Genomic DNA, 13732 nt, shown 5'->3' on the forward strand with positions numbered 1-13732 from the left:
AATTAATCATGGAAAGCAGTTGTTTCTTTATTACTGATATCTTTAAAACAAGACCGGATTTAATTTTAAATTATTTGTTGCCACATTATCCTGGAGGAAGTACGTTGCAGCAATCTGTGAGAAGGTTTCTATGGCATGTGCCCTGCAGGAAGTCAGACTAGATAATCACAATAATCCTTTATAGTCTTGGAATGGATGAATCTTTAAATCTGTTTAGTCAGGACCAGCTGTGTTGAAAAACAGCATTACTAAAATACAAAAAAATATGCTATGAGGTAGGGATGTGCTGCACTGATGTGTTTTATATTCCTTCAGGCAAGAACATTGCATGCAAAAGGCTAATGGCTTTTTAGGAGTTTTTGTCTAGTGATGCCTTTCAGAGATAAAGTGCTAATTCTTGTACCCCTTTCAATGCATTCTTTGTGGTTTTTGATGACTTATCTCCGGGAAGAGGACATGCTTTTAGCCTATTTATATAGAAGCTGTGGAAACGATTGACATTCAATACCTATTTTTTGGGGCTTTGCTACGTTTCAAACCCTGTAGGGAACAGCAGATATTTTGGATATCTTTGAGTGGGAGATCACCAGAAATGGTTCAGTTGCCTGGTAAAGGTGTCAGGGTGAGTCAGGAGCAGTTTCTTTGCCTTTCAGGCAGGTTTAGCCTGGCAATCAGCTGTGTCCTGGAGGGCCCTGCTCTGCCGGACATGCTGGGCAGCAGATACTGCTGCTGACACTGCTTGGCTGTCAGTTATTGTCTGGAGCTTTTAACCATTCTCCCTGTGCAGTGATATTTTTCTTCCTTTCCGTTTGGCTTTTGTCTGTGGAGCATCCCGAGCCCCGGTGAAAACACCCAACTTCTACCTCAGAAGGTGACCCTATTTAAAATAGATGGAAAAAAGCTCAGGAGCTACCTGCACTTCCACACTAACGGGAATGCTTTGATACTGTTTTTTAGAATAATGAGATGCCCAGAGTCAAAAAACATGTTTTTGTTCTGGTGTTATTTGGATCTTTGTTTAAAATCTACAGTTTCAACAGCTGCCAGCCACAGGTCCCTTTACAAATATTTGCACTGTTTTTGTCACAAGTGTGGAACAAACATTTTTAAATTGAAGAGGCTGGAATTAATTCTTTATCCTGGGAGTTTTGCCTATTGTCCCTTAGCTTTTTATTTGTAATTCTGCCTCTCATCTTTGAACTGGTTTTTTTTTGTCCAAAAAGTCGAATATTTTACAGAATGAGTGAAAGCAAATATTTAGAAACAAGCTTAATTTATAATTTACATCCTATTTGCTGCATTCTGCTTTTCTCTAGCTCCATTATGCTTTTCTTTTTTGTGCTTCTTGTTTAACTGCTAAATTGTAATTTGTTTTCACTCCTGCTGTATTATGGGATGGCTATCAGCTCAGTGCCAGAGTTTAAAGCTCCTCACCTTCACGTGTTCTTTCATGGGGTGAAGTAGCTTAGCTTGCATTTGAATCAGTTATTATTTTCCCAGTATTTTTCCTGAGGCTATGTGTGGAGCTGCAGAAGAAATGACTCGTTTATATAAATCTTACTTTGATGGATCTGGCTCTTCCTAACAGCATTTCTGGCTGTTCTGAAACCCAAACTCTCTTCTCACAGAGTATCTGAGTAGATCCTACAGTGCAATTCCATTTGTTATTTGTTCTCTGGAGGCATCATCCCTAAAACGGGATGGGATCTGCACCTGAGCACGGCCACCACAGCCTGCAAGGTTCAGAAATGTCTGTCCTGGGTTCCTAAATGTCCCAATTCCTGCTCTCCCAGCCTTGGTCTATGACCCCTCTGAGATCGAGGCTCCAGGCAAATGGTGCTGGTTATTGCCACAACTGATATTCTTTGGATCTTCCTCTTTAGAAATCTTCTGTTTATCACGTATAAACACTAAAATCCAGACTTGAGCAAGGGAAAGGACAGTTAATGTAGTCACTGGTAACAGCTGCTGGTTCAAGTGTGTGAATCCCTTTATTCTGCACCTCATTTCTCCTCCTGTCATGGTCCAAAGTAGGAACATCAGAGGTGTTTTGCAGAAACGGGCTGTGGCTCTCCTGCATTTTTCTCTTTCTTTTCTTTTTCTTTTTTTTTTTTAATAATGGTGGGAGGCCTAAAGTGTGTCAGCCATCATTGAGCATTACTGTTTAAACTGTCGATAAATCAACAGGAGTTTGCATATACTGAAATAGCTCAAAGAGCCATAAAGAATCATTACTCCAATGATGAGAAAATCCTCATGTGTAAGGGAATTTTGATTTTCATATTCTCACAATTTTATGTTTCATATCTGGTGTTTGAACAGAAATAACTGCATTATAATGCACAACAGAAAATTTTGAAATATGTAGATTTTTTAAGTTAGAAGACCATTTGGGTGATCAGCTTCCCTTCCAAAAAATCCTGAGCTTACAAGTAAGGTGTGCATACTTTCAGTGCATCTTGGTCTTAATCTTAGAGAACAGTTGTGTTGTTTTTTGAGCTCTGCCAAGTTATGATTTTGTATCTCTATTTTATAGAGACAAAATTAGGGCTTCCAGGAAGGATTAAAGTTGTGCTGAACTTGTGCGGAGCAGTAGAATCGTATCAATCTCTATTGGAATTGCTGGGTAAACGTGTTTCCCATGTCAGGGATTTTGCTCTGCTGTCCAGTGGTCCTGGATTCTGCAAACCCACAGACTTTTTTCCTTTTGACTGTTCCTTTGAAGCTGAAATGATGTCTTTTAGAAAACTGAAAATTACTGGAACCTGTCTATGAGAGGCATAGTTGAGATGTCTTTACTGCTTTGAATTTCCATTAGACAGTTTAGTTGGAAAACCACTGAAATCCAGTCAGCAATTTTCTTTAGGAATTCACAGAAATGTTGGAAGACAAATGGTGGCACCATGCCCAGGATCATTAATTACAAAATGCGCTAATCAAACCAGTTTGCAAATAATGGTCTATGTTCTGTATTTTGTGGGAATAATGGTGTGTGTTTTGTTGGTGGTTTTCTTCCTTAGTGTTTTAAGTGCCCCTAATGCTACTTCAGAATGGCTTTTGGCAAAATCTTTTCTAACATAATGAACTTGTGTTGCGTGACTGGCAGGGACTTTGACAGAGACAAAGAATTGTTAGAAATGTTCAAGATGACTCGTACTGACCCAGTCCTACAGACTCTGGGACTTCTTTTGAGCTTTTTTCTCTGAAAAACTGCTGTGTTTGTCAGGTCCAAAGCAGTAATAATTCTTCTAGAGCTGTCCAATGTGTGAAGGAGAATATTAATTTTGTGCCCTGTGGGACGCTGTGTGAGAGGAACTGGGAAAAGGTATCAGGCTGTATCCTTGAACCCCGCTGGATGTGAAGTTCCCTGTTAAGAATGTAAATAGCATTGGAAGAGCAGATGTTTGATTTAAATGCAGTGGAAATGCTTTAGGGAATGTATTTTTCAGCTTGAAAATTTGGCACAGTAAGGCACTGCTAAAGGGAAACTATTTATCTGACAGAACTTGTAATATACTGTAATCAGTTTGAATTTCTTCAAAGATATTTATCATGCAAGTTTTAACTTAGCATGACTATTATCCATTAGTATGAGTGTTATTTATTAAGACCACTTCAATAAATATATCATATTTAGTCAAAGTGTAAATAATAGCATTTAGCTCTACTTTAAAACTGATGTGAAAGGTAATATAATTCTTTTTCATGCAGAAAATAACCTCAAAATACTGATTTTTGTGGCTGGTTATGTTGCATTTGCAAAAGAATGTAACCATTTAGTTATGGGTAGGAAGCTTTCTTCTGAATACCTTCCCTTCTTTTCCATTTAAATGATAGTCAAAAGTCTTCTGAAAGTGTGAAATAGAGAGGCATCCACACTTATCCAATACTGCTTCAGTTTCTTTAGAGCAGAATGTTTCCACTTGTTGCTTGTCTTACAGGTAAATGCACCAGTTAGTATCAACCATGTCCTCCAGGTTTAGATCCTTATCAGGTGAAGGTCACAACCCCTCTCCTTTTCCAGTCAGTCCTTCAGGAAGAGTGGGGTGTGCTGGCACTCAGTGCTTCCAGCAGGAGGCATTTGGGATGGCTGTGATGAGTTCCCAGCAGGAAGTTGGGAGTGCTCCTCTTCCAGCCACATTCACCAATATTCCAAGCTTTGCTGGCCCAGAACTTCTGAGGGGAGAGGAAATACCTTTGCTGTATTTCAAGGCCATCAGTTCTCCCTCTCCATGATTCAGCAAATGTGTTTTGGAAAGGAAAGGTTTGTTGTGGCTGTGGTTTTAATGTAAATAGGGACACAAGTCTATGAGGACAATAGAAGGTGATGATGTGAGCAGGGAGCATTTGGCACCAGTTCTAGTTCTGTTTATTAAAGCTCCTTCACTGCTGGGACCTCGTGTTTACACACGGGGGAGGGCAGCTTGGGGATTTGAAGGTCAAAGGCATCCTGAGCAGCAGAGCCCTTGAGATGGGAGAGCTCAGGATCCTGAGGGGAGGGAGCAGGACAAAAAGCAGGATCATAGAGGGAAAAAGAAACCCTTTCCTGTTCTTGGGCTCTTTCCTTGGTGTATTTCTTTCAGAAGGCTAACTTTTCTTATCTAGTCTTGTTAGTCATACTTCTGAAGAAATACAATAAAGCAGAATGTGTTACCTCCATGATGTGTCCTAACACATCTGTGTCATGATGGAGACTGGGGGGGAATCATCCTTAATTAAATAGCAAAAGCCTTGCATGCATATTTCTTTTTCCTCAGAATGGAAATTTATCCTCAATTGCACATTCTTACATATAAGAATGTCTAGAACAAGATGTTCTTACAGCGTAAAACGAATAAGTACATTTAATTTTCAAAGGATTTGGAACTGAATTCAATAAATGTAATATAGATTGAAAAGGGGGTGTTCATGTCACTTGTTTTGCAGTATTATAGAAATGAAGAATTAAACCTCTAAGTTTATCCCCTTCAATTCCATTTCTTTAAGCTTTGTTAAAAGTTGATGATGTTAGGAAAGGAGGTTAATGTTGCTGTTGCTTCTAAAGACTGAGGAACTCCATTCAATCTCCACAAAGCAATGGTAAACTGCAGGCTGTACCACAATCTCCTTAGGCAGGGTTTTCTCCAGCCCTCAGCTGTCAGCAGCCAGGGTAGCGATGGGCTCTGGACTGAGGGCAACTTTAGGGTATTTCTTCAACCAAATTCTTCCTCTTCTCACAGTAATTATCCCACAGGGCCCTTTATATTTTTTCCTGGAGAAGACCAATCTCCCTTCTTTGCATCCCATTTTTTCTGTGAACCAGAAAAGCTAAGCAATGCTAATTTAGCCCCAGAATACCTGTCTGATGCTGGCCAAGGTGCATTTCCTGATGATGGTGATGCCTAAGAGTAGCAACAGCGTATGGAAACTGATAGCGGGAAGTGTCAGACACCAGAATTGTCTCATATTTGTTTTAACTTGTTTCTGTCACTGTTAAATGTTGTCATCTTGTACTTGCCCCGAGTTGCTGTATTAGACAACTGAGGCATCTGAAGCTGTAAATAAGGAGGAGACATGAGAGTCAAGATGCACATCTTGACTGCCAGGGAGTGTAATAACTTGTACTCAGAGCTATTTACATGTGTGGCATATCTGATGTTTACAGGGGAGAAGTTGTTTGTGCCGTATTGAGTTACTACAAGTAAAAAATAGGCTCGAAATTGTACATTAGTGTGAGTTAAGCATTTGAGGTCTGGGGGGTGATCCAAACAAATAGGAGAAAAGTTCTCCTCTTGAAGAAGAGCAGTAGACTGGGACTAACCCATTGTAAAAACATTTTTCTTCGTAATATTCCGTGGAGAGCTCTGAACTGAGATGGGTTGATTCGTTAAAGAGAGAGCATTGTGACAACAGGTTTAAATATTACCCACTGGCCTTCATAGGCGATCTGAGGAAAGAGAGCAGCTTTTGTCAAGGCAAAAGAGCTTTGCTAACATTCTGAGGATTGTCCTCCTGTGTCCTGTTGTTCCTTAAGTGCTGCTCTTGCTGCAGTGCTACCTGAGTTCCCCTGTGCAAGGGGTTTAAAGTTGTGAAAGGCTGTAGGGTATTTGGTTTGCAACATATAAAAGATACCACCAAGTTTTTGGATGTGTTGACAGATAGCTTTGATTTAAATGCACCATTTTGCTTTTGGAGCAGAACAAACCATTGTTGTTTTCAGTTTATCGTCAAGAGTTTGAATGCATTTAATTTTTTTTTTTTTTTTTTTAATGTGCAATCCAATCCAGTGGAGTTCTGAAATTATTTTGGAGGCAATCCAGTTGTTGCTTTGCTGCAGCAGGTTTCTGGTAAAGCATATTAAATGCTCCCCAGGAGAGGGGGAGGTCAGCACAAGCACTGCACAAATGGAATTTCTAATACATTTTGGAGAAATGGGGGGGGGGGGGGGGGGGGAATAGGGAGGGGTGTAACTTTGCATACACACTGCTAGTGTGAGGTGCCTGGATCCAGTGAGCTTCTCCGTGATGTAGGGCTTCATATCACAGATTTCGTTCTTCTGAGAATTTAGTTTTATTTTGCTGCTCAGGAAAAGCCAGGATTGTTAGCTTCTCCTTGGATTGTTGCCAAGAGTGCAAGGAACCTTTTTGTGAAGTTACTGATGTAAATTCAATATATCTGTCAGCTTTTGAGCTCTTTGGAAGAAGCATAAGGACATAGTATATCTAGAAAAAAAATTACTGTAGTACTGAGGTATGATATATGGTAATTCAAGCCCATTATTTAATATAAAGGAAAAGCTTGTAGCAACATCTCTATTTATCTTGTAGAAGCTTTGTTTTGTTGGTTTTTTCTCTGCTTTTGCTTTCTTTATTGATCTTACATCATTCTTTTGACTGCTTAAGTTCTTCCCTTGTCACATGTCAATATTTTGAGCTATTTTGCTCATTTTCAATGGCAAAAGTCTGAAGAACTTTTTTTTTTTTTTTGCCACTCTGATTTACTGGCCTTTATTACACACTGTAAATTGAAATGCCCTCTGTGAATACAGTAGAGAATCAATTTAGATTTTTATTGGAGTAAATGATTTCTGTTTGACACTAAAAGCTATGAATATTCATTAGACAAAATAAATACAATTCATGATAATGCATCCTTATGAATAAATTGAGAACTAATAGAGGCTTTCAGGATAGAAGAACGAAAATAAACCTAAACTGAGATGCCCTTCTCAGTCTGTTACTTGATTTGGAAGACTAATGATGTTTATTAGACTTCACAGTTGTAGAGGTCTTTTCTAACCTTGACACTTCTATGATCCAGTGACTCTCTGAGTGTTTAATGGTGTCCTGTCAGAGAGGGGTGAGCTCAAACCCTGCCTCTTGTGAAAACCCCAGGATGGTACCTCAACCCTTAGTAAATGGGGTTTGTAGGTTTAATTAGGAGGAGTTGTGACTTATTAACTTTATTCCTGCTTGATGTTATTTTCTCCTGTTTGTTGTCTGTGTTTTTAACTGTTTTTAAAGTCCATTTTAGTCCTGTAATCCAAGAGGACCAGCTGTCTAGGCACATATGGAGAACTGATGAATATGTGCAATTATTAATTGTGTTCTCAAATTGATTTTTCTGTGGGTGCCAGTCAGGACACCTGTGTGCAGTCCACATCTCCCACACAAATTTTTACTCTTCAATTCCTCTCCCTCTTTTTGACACAACTTTGTACTGACCTGTACTCTGACCTTTATTGATCAATTGGCACTTGAATGCTCTCTAATTCGATAGGTGATGCTTAAGGTTTTCCTGATAATAATTTTACAGATTTTGAGTAAGATTAAGCTGTAAATATTGTAAAAAGCTTTAAATTCCAACAGAGTTTTAATGTAAAGTGATTTGCTTAATTAACATCATCCTGACAAAACTGAGAAGAAAGGCAAGATTTTTGTGTTGTTTCTAGCTTTAGTATTTCCTTTCATGTGCTGCTGCTGCTTGCAGGCTTTAATATCTAATGTAGATACCAAAATCCTTAACAAGGAACCTGGGGAAAGCTACTCACTTGCTTTCATAAGGAAAATAATTTTTCCACCCTTGTCCCCCATTACAGCTTAAGGCAGCTTTATAGGAAATGTCTTAAGGGACTGCTCTTCAAAGAGGCAAAATCCTGACTTTATCGTGGTGGTAAATGAAGTCATGGTAACAAAATGACTATAAATAGGTCATCTGCTGTAATGTACCAGTCTGATATATATTTTCATGCTATGTGGCATTGATTTGGAGAAGAATGACAGAGGCAGCCACGGTGTTTCAAAGGCACCTGAGGGAATTGCATGGAAATGGAGCCTGGTATCTGCTGGGGTGTGTGGGGATTTATGGCCCAGGTGGGCTGCTGGGGGTCACGAGCTCCTGTGCCAGGCGTTGGTGTGGGGATGGTGCTGAGGGAACAATTCCAGCTGCTTCCACAGGGCTCAGCCGAGCTGGGACAGCAGCTCTGGGGCAGGGAGATGGGGCACAAAGGGGAGAAACAGCCCCACAGCCAGCGGAGCTGAGGTCCACACTGGGAGCTGTGTGGGCAGAACCCACCCTGGCACAGGGGAAAATTGTGGGGAGGAGCTGCTGTGGACAGACCCCTCCATTCTCCTGCCACTGTGGGGAGGAGGTGATTCTGTGCAGGATGGAGGAGTTGGGAGTAAAGGGAAGATCATTAGGCTTGGGAAAGGGGTGCTTGAGGACAAGGGTTCTTGGTGTCTTTGTATCTCACCGCCCAACTCTCTTGGAACTGGCAATAAATAAATTCCCCCAGAGAAATCTGTTCTGCCGGGATGGTGGTTGGTGAGTGAGCTCCCTGTCTTTATTTGAACTCACAAATATTGTCATTTCCTCCCCCTGCCCCGGCCCGTTGGCGAGGGGTAGTGAGAGGGGGGCTGGGTGGGGAAAGCTCCACACCTAACGCATCTTTTGGCTTTTGAACTCCGCAGAGGTAATACGGAGTCATTAACAGAAAAAGGAAATACTGCCAGAATTCTGCTTTTTGATGGGTAGCTGCACATCTGAAGATTATCCAAACATTGATTAGCGCGCTTGTTAGTTATAACAGATCAGAGAAACACAGAAAATGTTTTTGTGCCTGGGGATGGTCAAATTAGGCAACAAGACATGTTAGAGGACTTGTGCTGCTTGTGAGGAGAGTCCCAATTCACTAAAGCCATCCAGGTTCTTTGTTTGTGGCTCATTTTAATTATTACCGTAAAAGTTCTGCAGAAATCCTTACTTTTGTATTCCAGGTTGGCCAACTATGTTTATAAATGCACACAGCACATCATTCTGGACGGACTGATAAAGTGCTTCTTGCCTGGGAGCATGTGATAAAGCCAGCTGAAAAAACGAGAGCTTAGAGCTTGTATGAAAATTAACTGTGAAACAGTGAATGCTTACACATCAGACTGACCTGCCCATCTTTTATTTAACTATTAACAAGATGATAAAGCTTCGCATTTATTTATGGTGCTACTCTAACTAAAATTGAAGGATTTTAATACTGAAGACTGGGAGATCGAGGGGGGCGGGGCAGGTTCTGTAAATGTGGTGTCCGGGGCCATCTGTTTTACAGGGTTTTTTACACAGGGGTAGGAATCCTGATTAACTTAGCTTAGTGTTGAATTTTGAAGGGCTTTTTTTTTTAATCTTGAAAGAGAGAAGTCATTAAAATGAGAGCATCTCCTTCATTCCTTCCCTCCCAAATGAAGCTCATTAGTCCCTGTGCTCGTGTAGTGTGTGGAGGGATGTCAGAAACTCATTTTTGACTGCTTCCAACTCCCTTCTGCCTGCAAGCCTGGAATAAAGCCACCTTTAACTCTGTTCTAGCTCTCCTTTCTCTCTCATAAGCATTTTCCTTCACTATCATGGATCTTGCATCTATGGCTCTTCGTAACAGTTTCCCTGAGATCACAGCACAGCTCTGCTGGCCTCCGCTTTCTCTTCCTCCCTTCCTTGCCCTGGACGTTGGATTTTCTGGAAGGACACCGTGTGTTTAGTTCACTCTCAGTACTTGTGCATTCAGTTTAAAGCAGGTGAAACACTTGTGTTCTGTAGTCACCTTTATTTGTATTTAAAGTACTTCTGATACTCCTGGATAAAATGACTGTTTAAACATAACCGTAGAACATACTGTGATGTAACCAGCACTGTGTTCTGGGCCTGACTGCTTTGATAACCATGAACCATCATCACAGGAGTGAGAAAGTGGCTCTCTTAGCAGGTTTATTTGGGAAGCCTGAATATAATGGTTTGGGACCTGACTCTCATGATAATTTTATTCCCAACTGTTTTATTATTAAACTATACCTAATTTGCTTTTTTGATACTACCAAACTCAGTTGTTTCCATCTTACGTTTTAAAAAGTGACAACCTTTTCTTGTTCACATAATTAGCATATAAAAACTGACATTTGCCATACCTATTGTCATTGTCAGTTTATAAAGGATTTACATGTGAACACATTTAGTAATTAAAGCTAAACAAAATTGAGTAATTCTATACTTCTCAGCTATGCATGACTATCTTCCTTGCATAAATATTTTCAGCCCCAGAAATCTATGTCTTTCTCTTAGGTCTGATATCTGATTTTCTTTCTTTCAAGCGGGACCAGGGCCAGTGTTGATGCAGAGTTAAATGATTGTGCATCTTTTCATCTCAAAATTGTTAGATAGGAACAACTGATTATGCCATCTGTGCTTAACCTGCTTCAGCAAAACAGATGTGCAATCAGGTTCAGAGAAATTAAAGAAATGCTTATCAAAATGGATTGCATTGATGTCTGTTTTCCTAAGTCATGCATATCTAGTGGTCTTATAGGGAAACAAACTCAAGTAGGTGGAAGTTCTTTTTTCATCTCATCTCAGCTATTTTTGGTAAAGAAGTGAAAAACACGTGTTCTAATAACGTGTTACAACAGAAAACACTTACGTTTCTCTTTGTGGACGTTCCTCTATCAGATGTAGTCTTGGTAGATGCAGGTGTCTTTATTTGAGAGGGCTTTTATAACCCACTCATGTACAAGCAGAGACGTGATCAAGGCAGTGCCAGCTGATGAAGTCTCCATGTCAGTCCATCTCCTCAGTGTTTTCCCAAGTGAGATTCAAACACTTCAGGCTTTGCAAAGTAGTGGGAATGGAGCTCAGCTGTTCAAAATCCAGCATCCAGCTGCATCAGGAGATCTTGTTTTTGTTCTTGGGCTCCTCCTTTGTGGCACATTGGCAGTTTTATGCAGTGTTGGAGACTGACTGTGTGGAGACGAACCCCTTTGACACACGGTCCTGACTCAGCACGGAGTGTAGTTTGGACACATGTCCTTATTTTATCTTATCTTATGGGTGGCCTTGGTTGTTGGCCTCCAATTTTCCTTTTTGGAGATTCACATGTAGTTGTTTCCTGCATGAGAAAAAAAATATTTCTACTCTTGTCTGGTTTTGGAGATTTGGTTTTGGTGAAGAGGTTGGGGTTTTTTTTTTCCATAATTGAGTAATACCAGTTCTTTTGGAAAGGATTACAGTGTTAGTTGTGTAAGTTTTGGGGGATATTTTCTGGTTTTGTCTTTACTGATGGTGGTGGTGTGGGGGGCTTTTATATTATGTATGGTAATTTTTCTCTGTCAAAGTAGTTTTCCTGGTGGATTTTATTGTTAATTGCCTTAGTCCTTTTTAGAGTACCAGGCAATGAATTTTCACACACACACCCTCCCCCTTCCTCATACCTGGCTGAATTTTAGGAAGTGGAATATCACAGATAATGTAAAAATGCTCTTTTGTTGTGGTGACTCATTGTTGCTGCCTGCTCAGAGCCATTCAGTTAGCTGCTGAAAGGAGTAAGTTTTTTCACCTCTCTATCACTTTAAATCTAAAATTTTATATTAACTGTATGATTGGAATAAGCGATTCCTTCTGTGCCTAATGCATCTTCTTATTTAGCATTAGATTCCATCAGAAAACGGGCCTCCTAGCAGATTGGGCCTAAACCTCAGGAATAAGAAGTTATTTAGTGTGCATTGCATCAGTTAACACTACTTTTTGATGTAAATATCTTAAGGCTCATAAAAACTGGATGATGTTCCTCTAGGGTAAATAAATGAAAATTGGGTAACTCATTAATCTCTCTCTCTCTCTCTCTCTCTCTCTCTCTCTCTCTCTCTCTCTCTCTCTCTCTCTCTCTCTCTTTTTCTCACACTTTGTCTTTCCAAACTTCTTTCTCCCCTCTTTCTTTCCCCTGCTTTTTTTCCCCCCTCCCTGCCTCTTTCCTTTTCTCTCTCCCTCCTCCCAAAAATGTGCCTTTACAGAAACATAAGGTAGATCTTTTCTACAAACTGCGGCATGTGATGAATGAGCTCATTGACCTCCGCAGGCAGCTGCTCTCGGGGCACCTGACACAGGATCAGGTGCGAGAGGTCAAGAGACACCTCACAGTGAGGCTGGACTGGGGCAACGAGTAAGTACTGGGTCCTGTTTCTTCTAATTCTTCTCAAGTAACTTTTATTAACAAAAAACCCCACGCAGCGTTTGCTTTCCGATAGTATTTGTACGCAGGGAGAACTTGGGATTATTTGAAAATCAAGTATAACTTTTTACAGTGAGTTTATTGCCTTCTGCAGTGAGTTTTGCTCTTGGTGTGAAATGGGCTGTTTACCAGTAGGCCTTTCCTAGGGTTCCTTGCACTTATAAAAGGATTAGGTCACTTCAGTTACTTGGTATCAACCTAGAGAATATTAGACTGGGAGGATGTGTTCAGATGTACTTAAAACACATTTTTTCTTCCATTGAGGAAGTATTTTAATGGTTGGTGCAAAAAGTAGAGAATCTCACAGTTAACCAGGGCCATTGGAGCTGAGGCTGTGATATTTAGACTTTTTGTATCGTGACGCTTCTCAGAGGTTTAGAGTCTCCATGGTGATTTTGTGGAGAGATTCTTTTAAAGGCAAAGGCAAGTGCAGTTCGTTCACGTGGAAGTGATAATAAATTGCCATTAGACAAAGACCTGTGTGTCCTGCCATGTGGATCAGACAGGTAAGTTGTGCATGGCACACATGGCACTCACTCTCAGGCAAACAGCAACTCCCTTCCCAGTGTCAGCGGGATTAGTGCTAATGAGCATGTGGGAGTGGGGAGGAGTCCTGTAAGTTGACAGCTAAGAACAAAGGCCAATGTTTTTCATTCATTTGCTGTGTTTGTTTGATTCTGTTCCTTGGTCACCTACCTCAAAACCCCCTCTGAGGGACATGCCTGAACGCCCTGGTGAAGGTTTAGCAGCCCTCTTGCTGCACTTCATTCCTCTCTTGTTGAAAGAAAGCTCTGAAGGACATAGACCAATAGATTGCATCAAGTCTTTCTGCAGTGCAGAATTACAGATATTTTCCATTCTTATTCCCAGCAGAGTAAATGGGAACCAAGAGACTGTTTTTGAGCATTACGCCTCCCTGGTTTTGCTCAGAGTTTATGGATCAAATTAGCAACAGGAAGCTGCAAAAATGCTGTGAGGAAAAAAGGATGAGGAGAGCAGACAGCAATGCAGCAGTGAAGGGAATAGCTTGTTCCATGAGATGCCTATAGACCTTTTTTGATGTAAAACCATTTAACAGGAGTGTCATTAAAACTATAAAGGTAAATCTAATGCATAAAAATTATGGAGAAGCATCAGTGAAATCAGTAAATATGTTCAAGATTATATTCATCTACTCAGGATTCTTGTTTAGGAAAAAAAAATCTTACTACA

General features: G+C 40.4%; 1 protein-coding gene across 4 annotated transcripts in view; it reads left to right on the forward strand.

Moving 5' to 3' along the window:
* DOCK3 (dedicator of cytokinesis 3) overlaps nt 1-13732 on the forward strand; it is a 184611-nt gene that overhangs the window by 48390 nt on the left and 122489 nt on the right. For all 4 annotated transcript variants that reach the window (XM_066195815.1, XM_066195814.1, XM_066195818.1 and 1 more), the window contains exon 6: nt 12303-12451. In XM_066195815.1, the coding sequence (XP_066051912.1) occupies nt 12303-12451 (149 nt within the window). The remainder of the gene's footprint in view (nt 1-12302; nt 12452-13732) is intronic.

The sequence above is a fragment of the Chamaea fasciata genome, unplaced genomic scaffold (genome assembly GCF_029207755.1).
Source record: "Chamaea fasciata isolate MVZ Bird 193981 ecotype frontalis unplaced genomic scaffold, bChaFas1.0.hap1 SCAF_13, whole genome shotgun sequence".
Classification (NCBI taxonomy): Eukaryota; Metazoa; Chordata; class Aves; order Passeriformes; family Sylviidae; genus Chamaea; species Chamaea fasciata.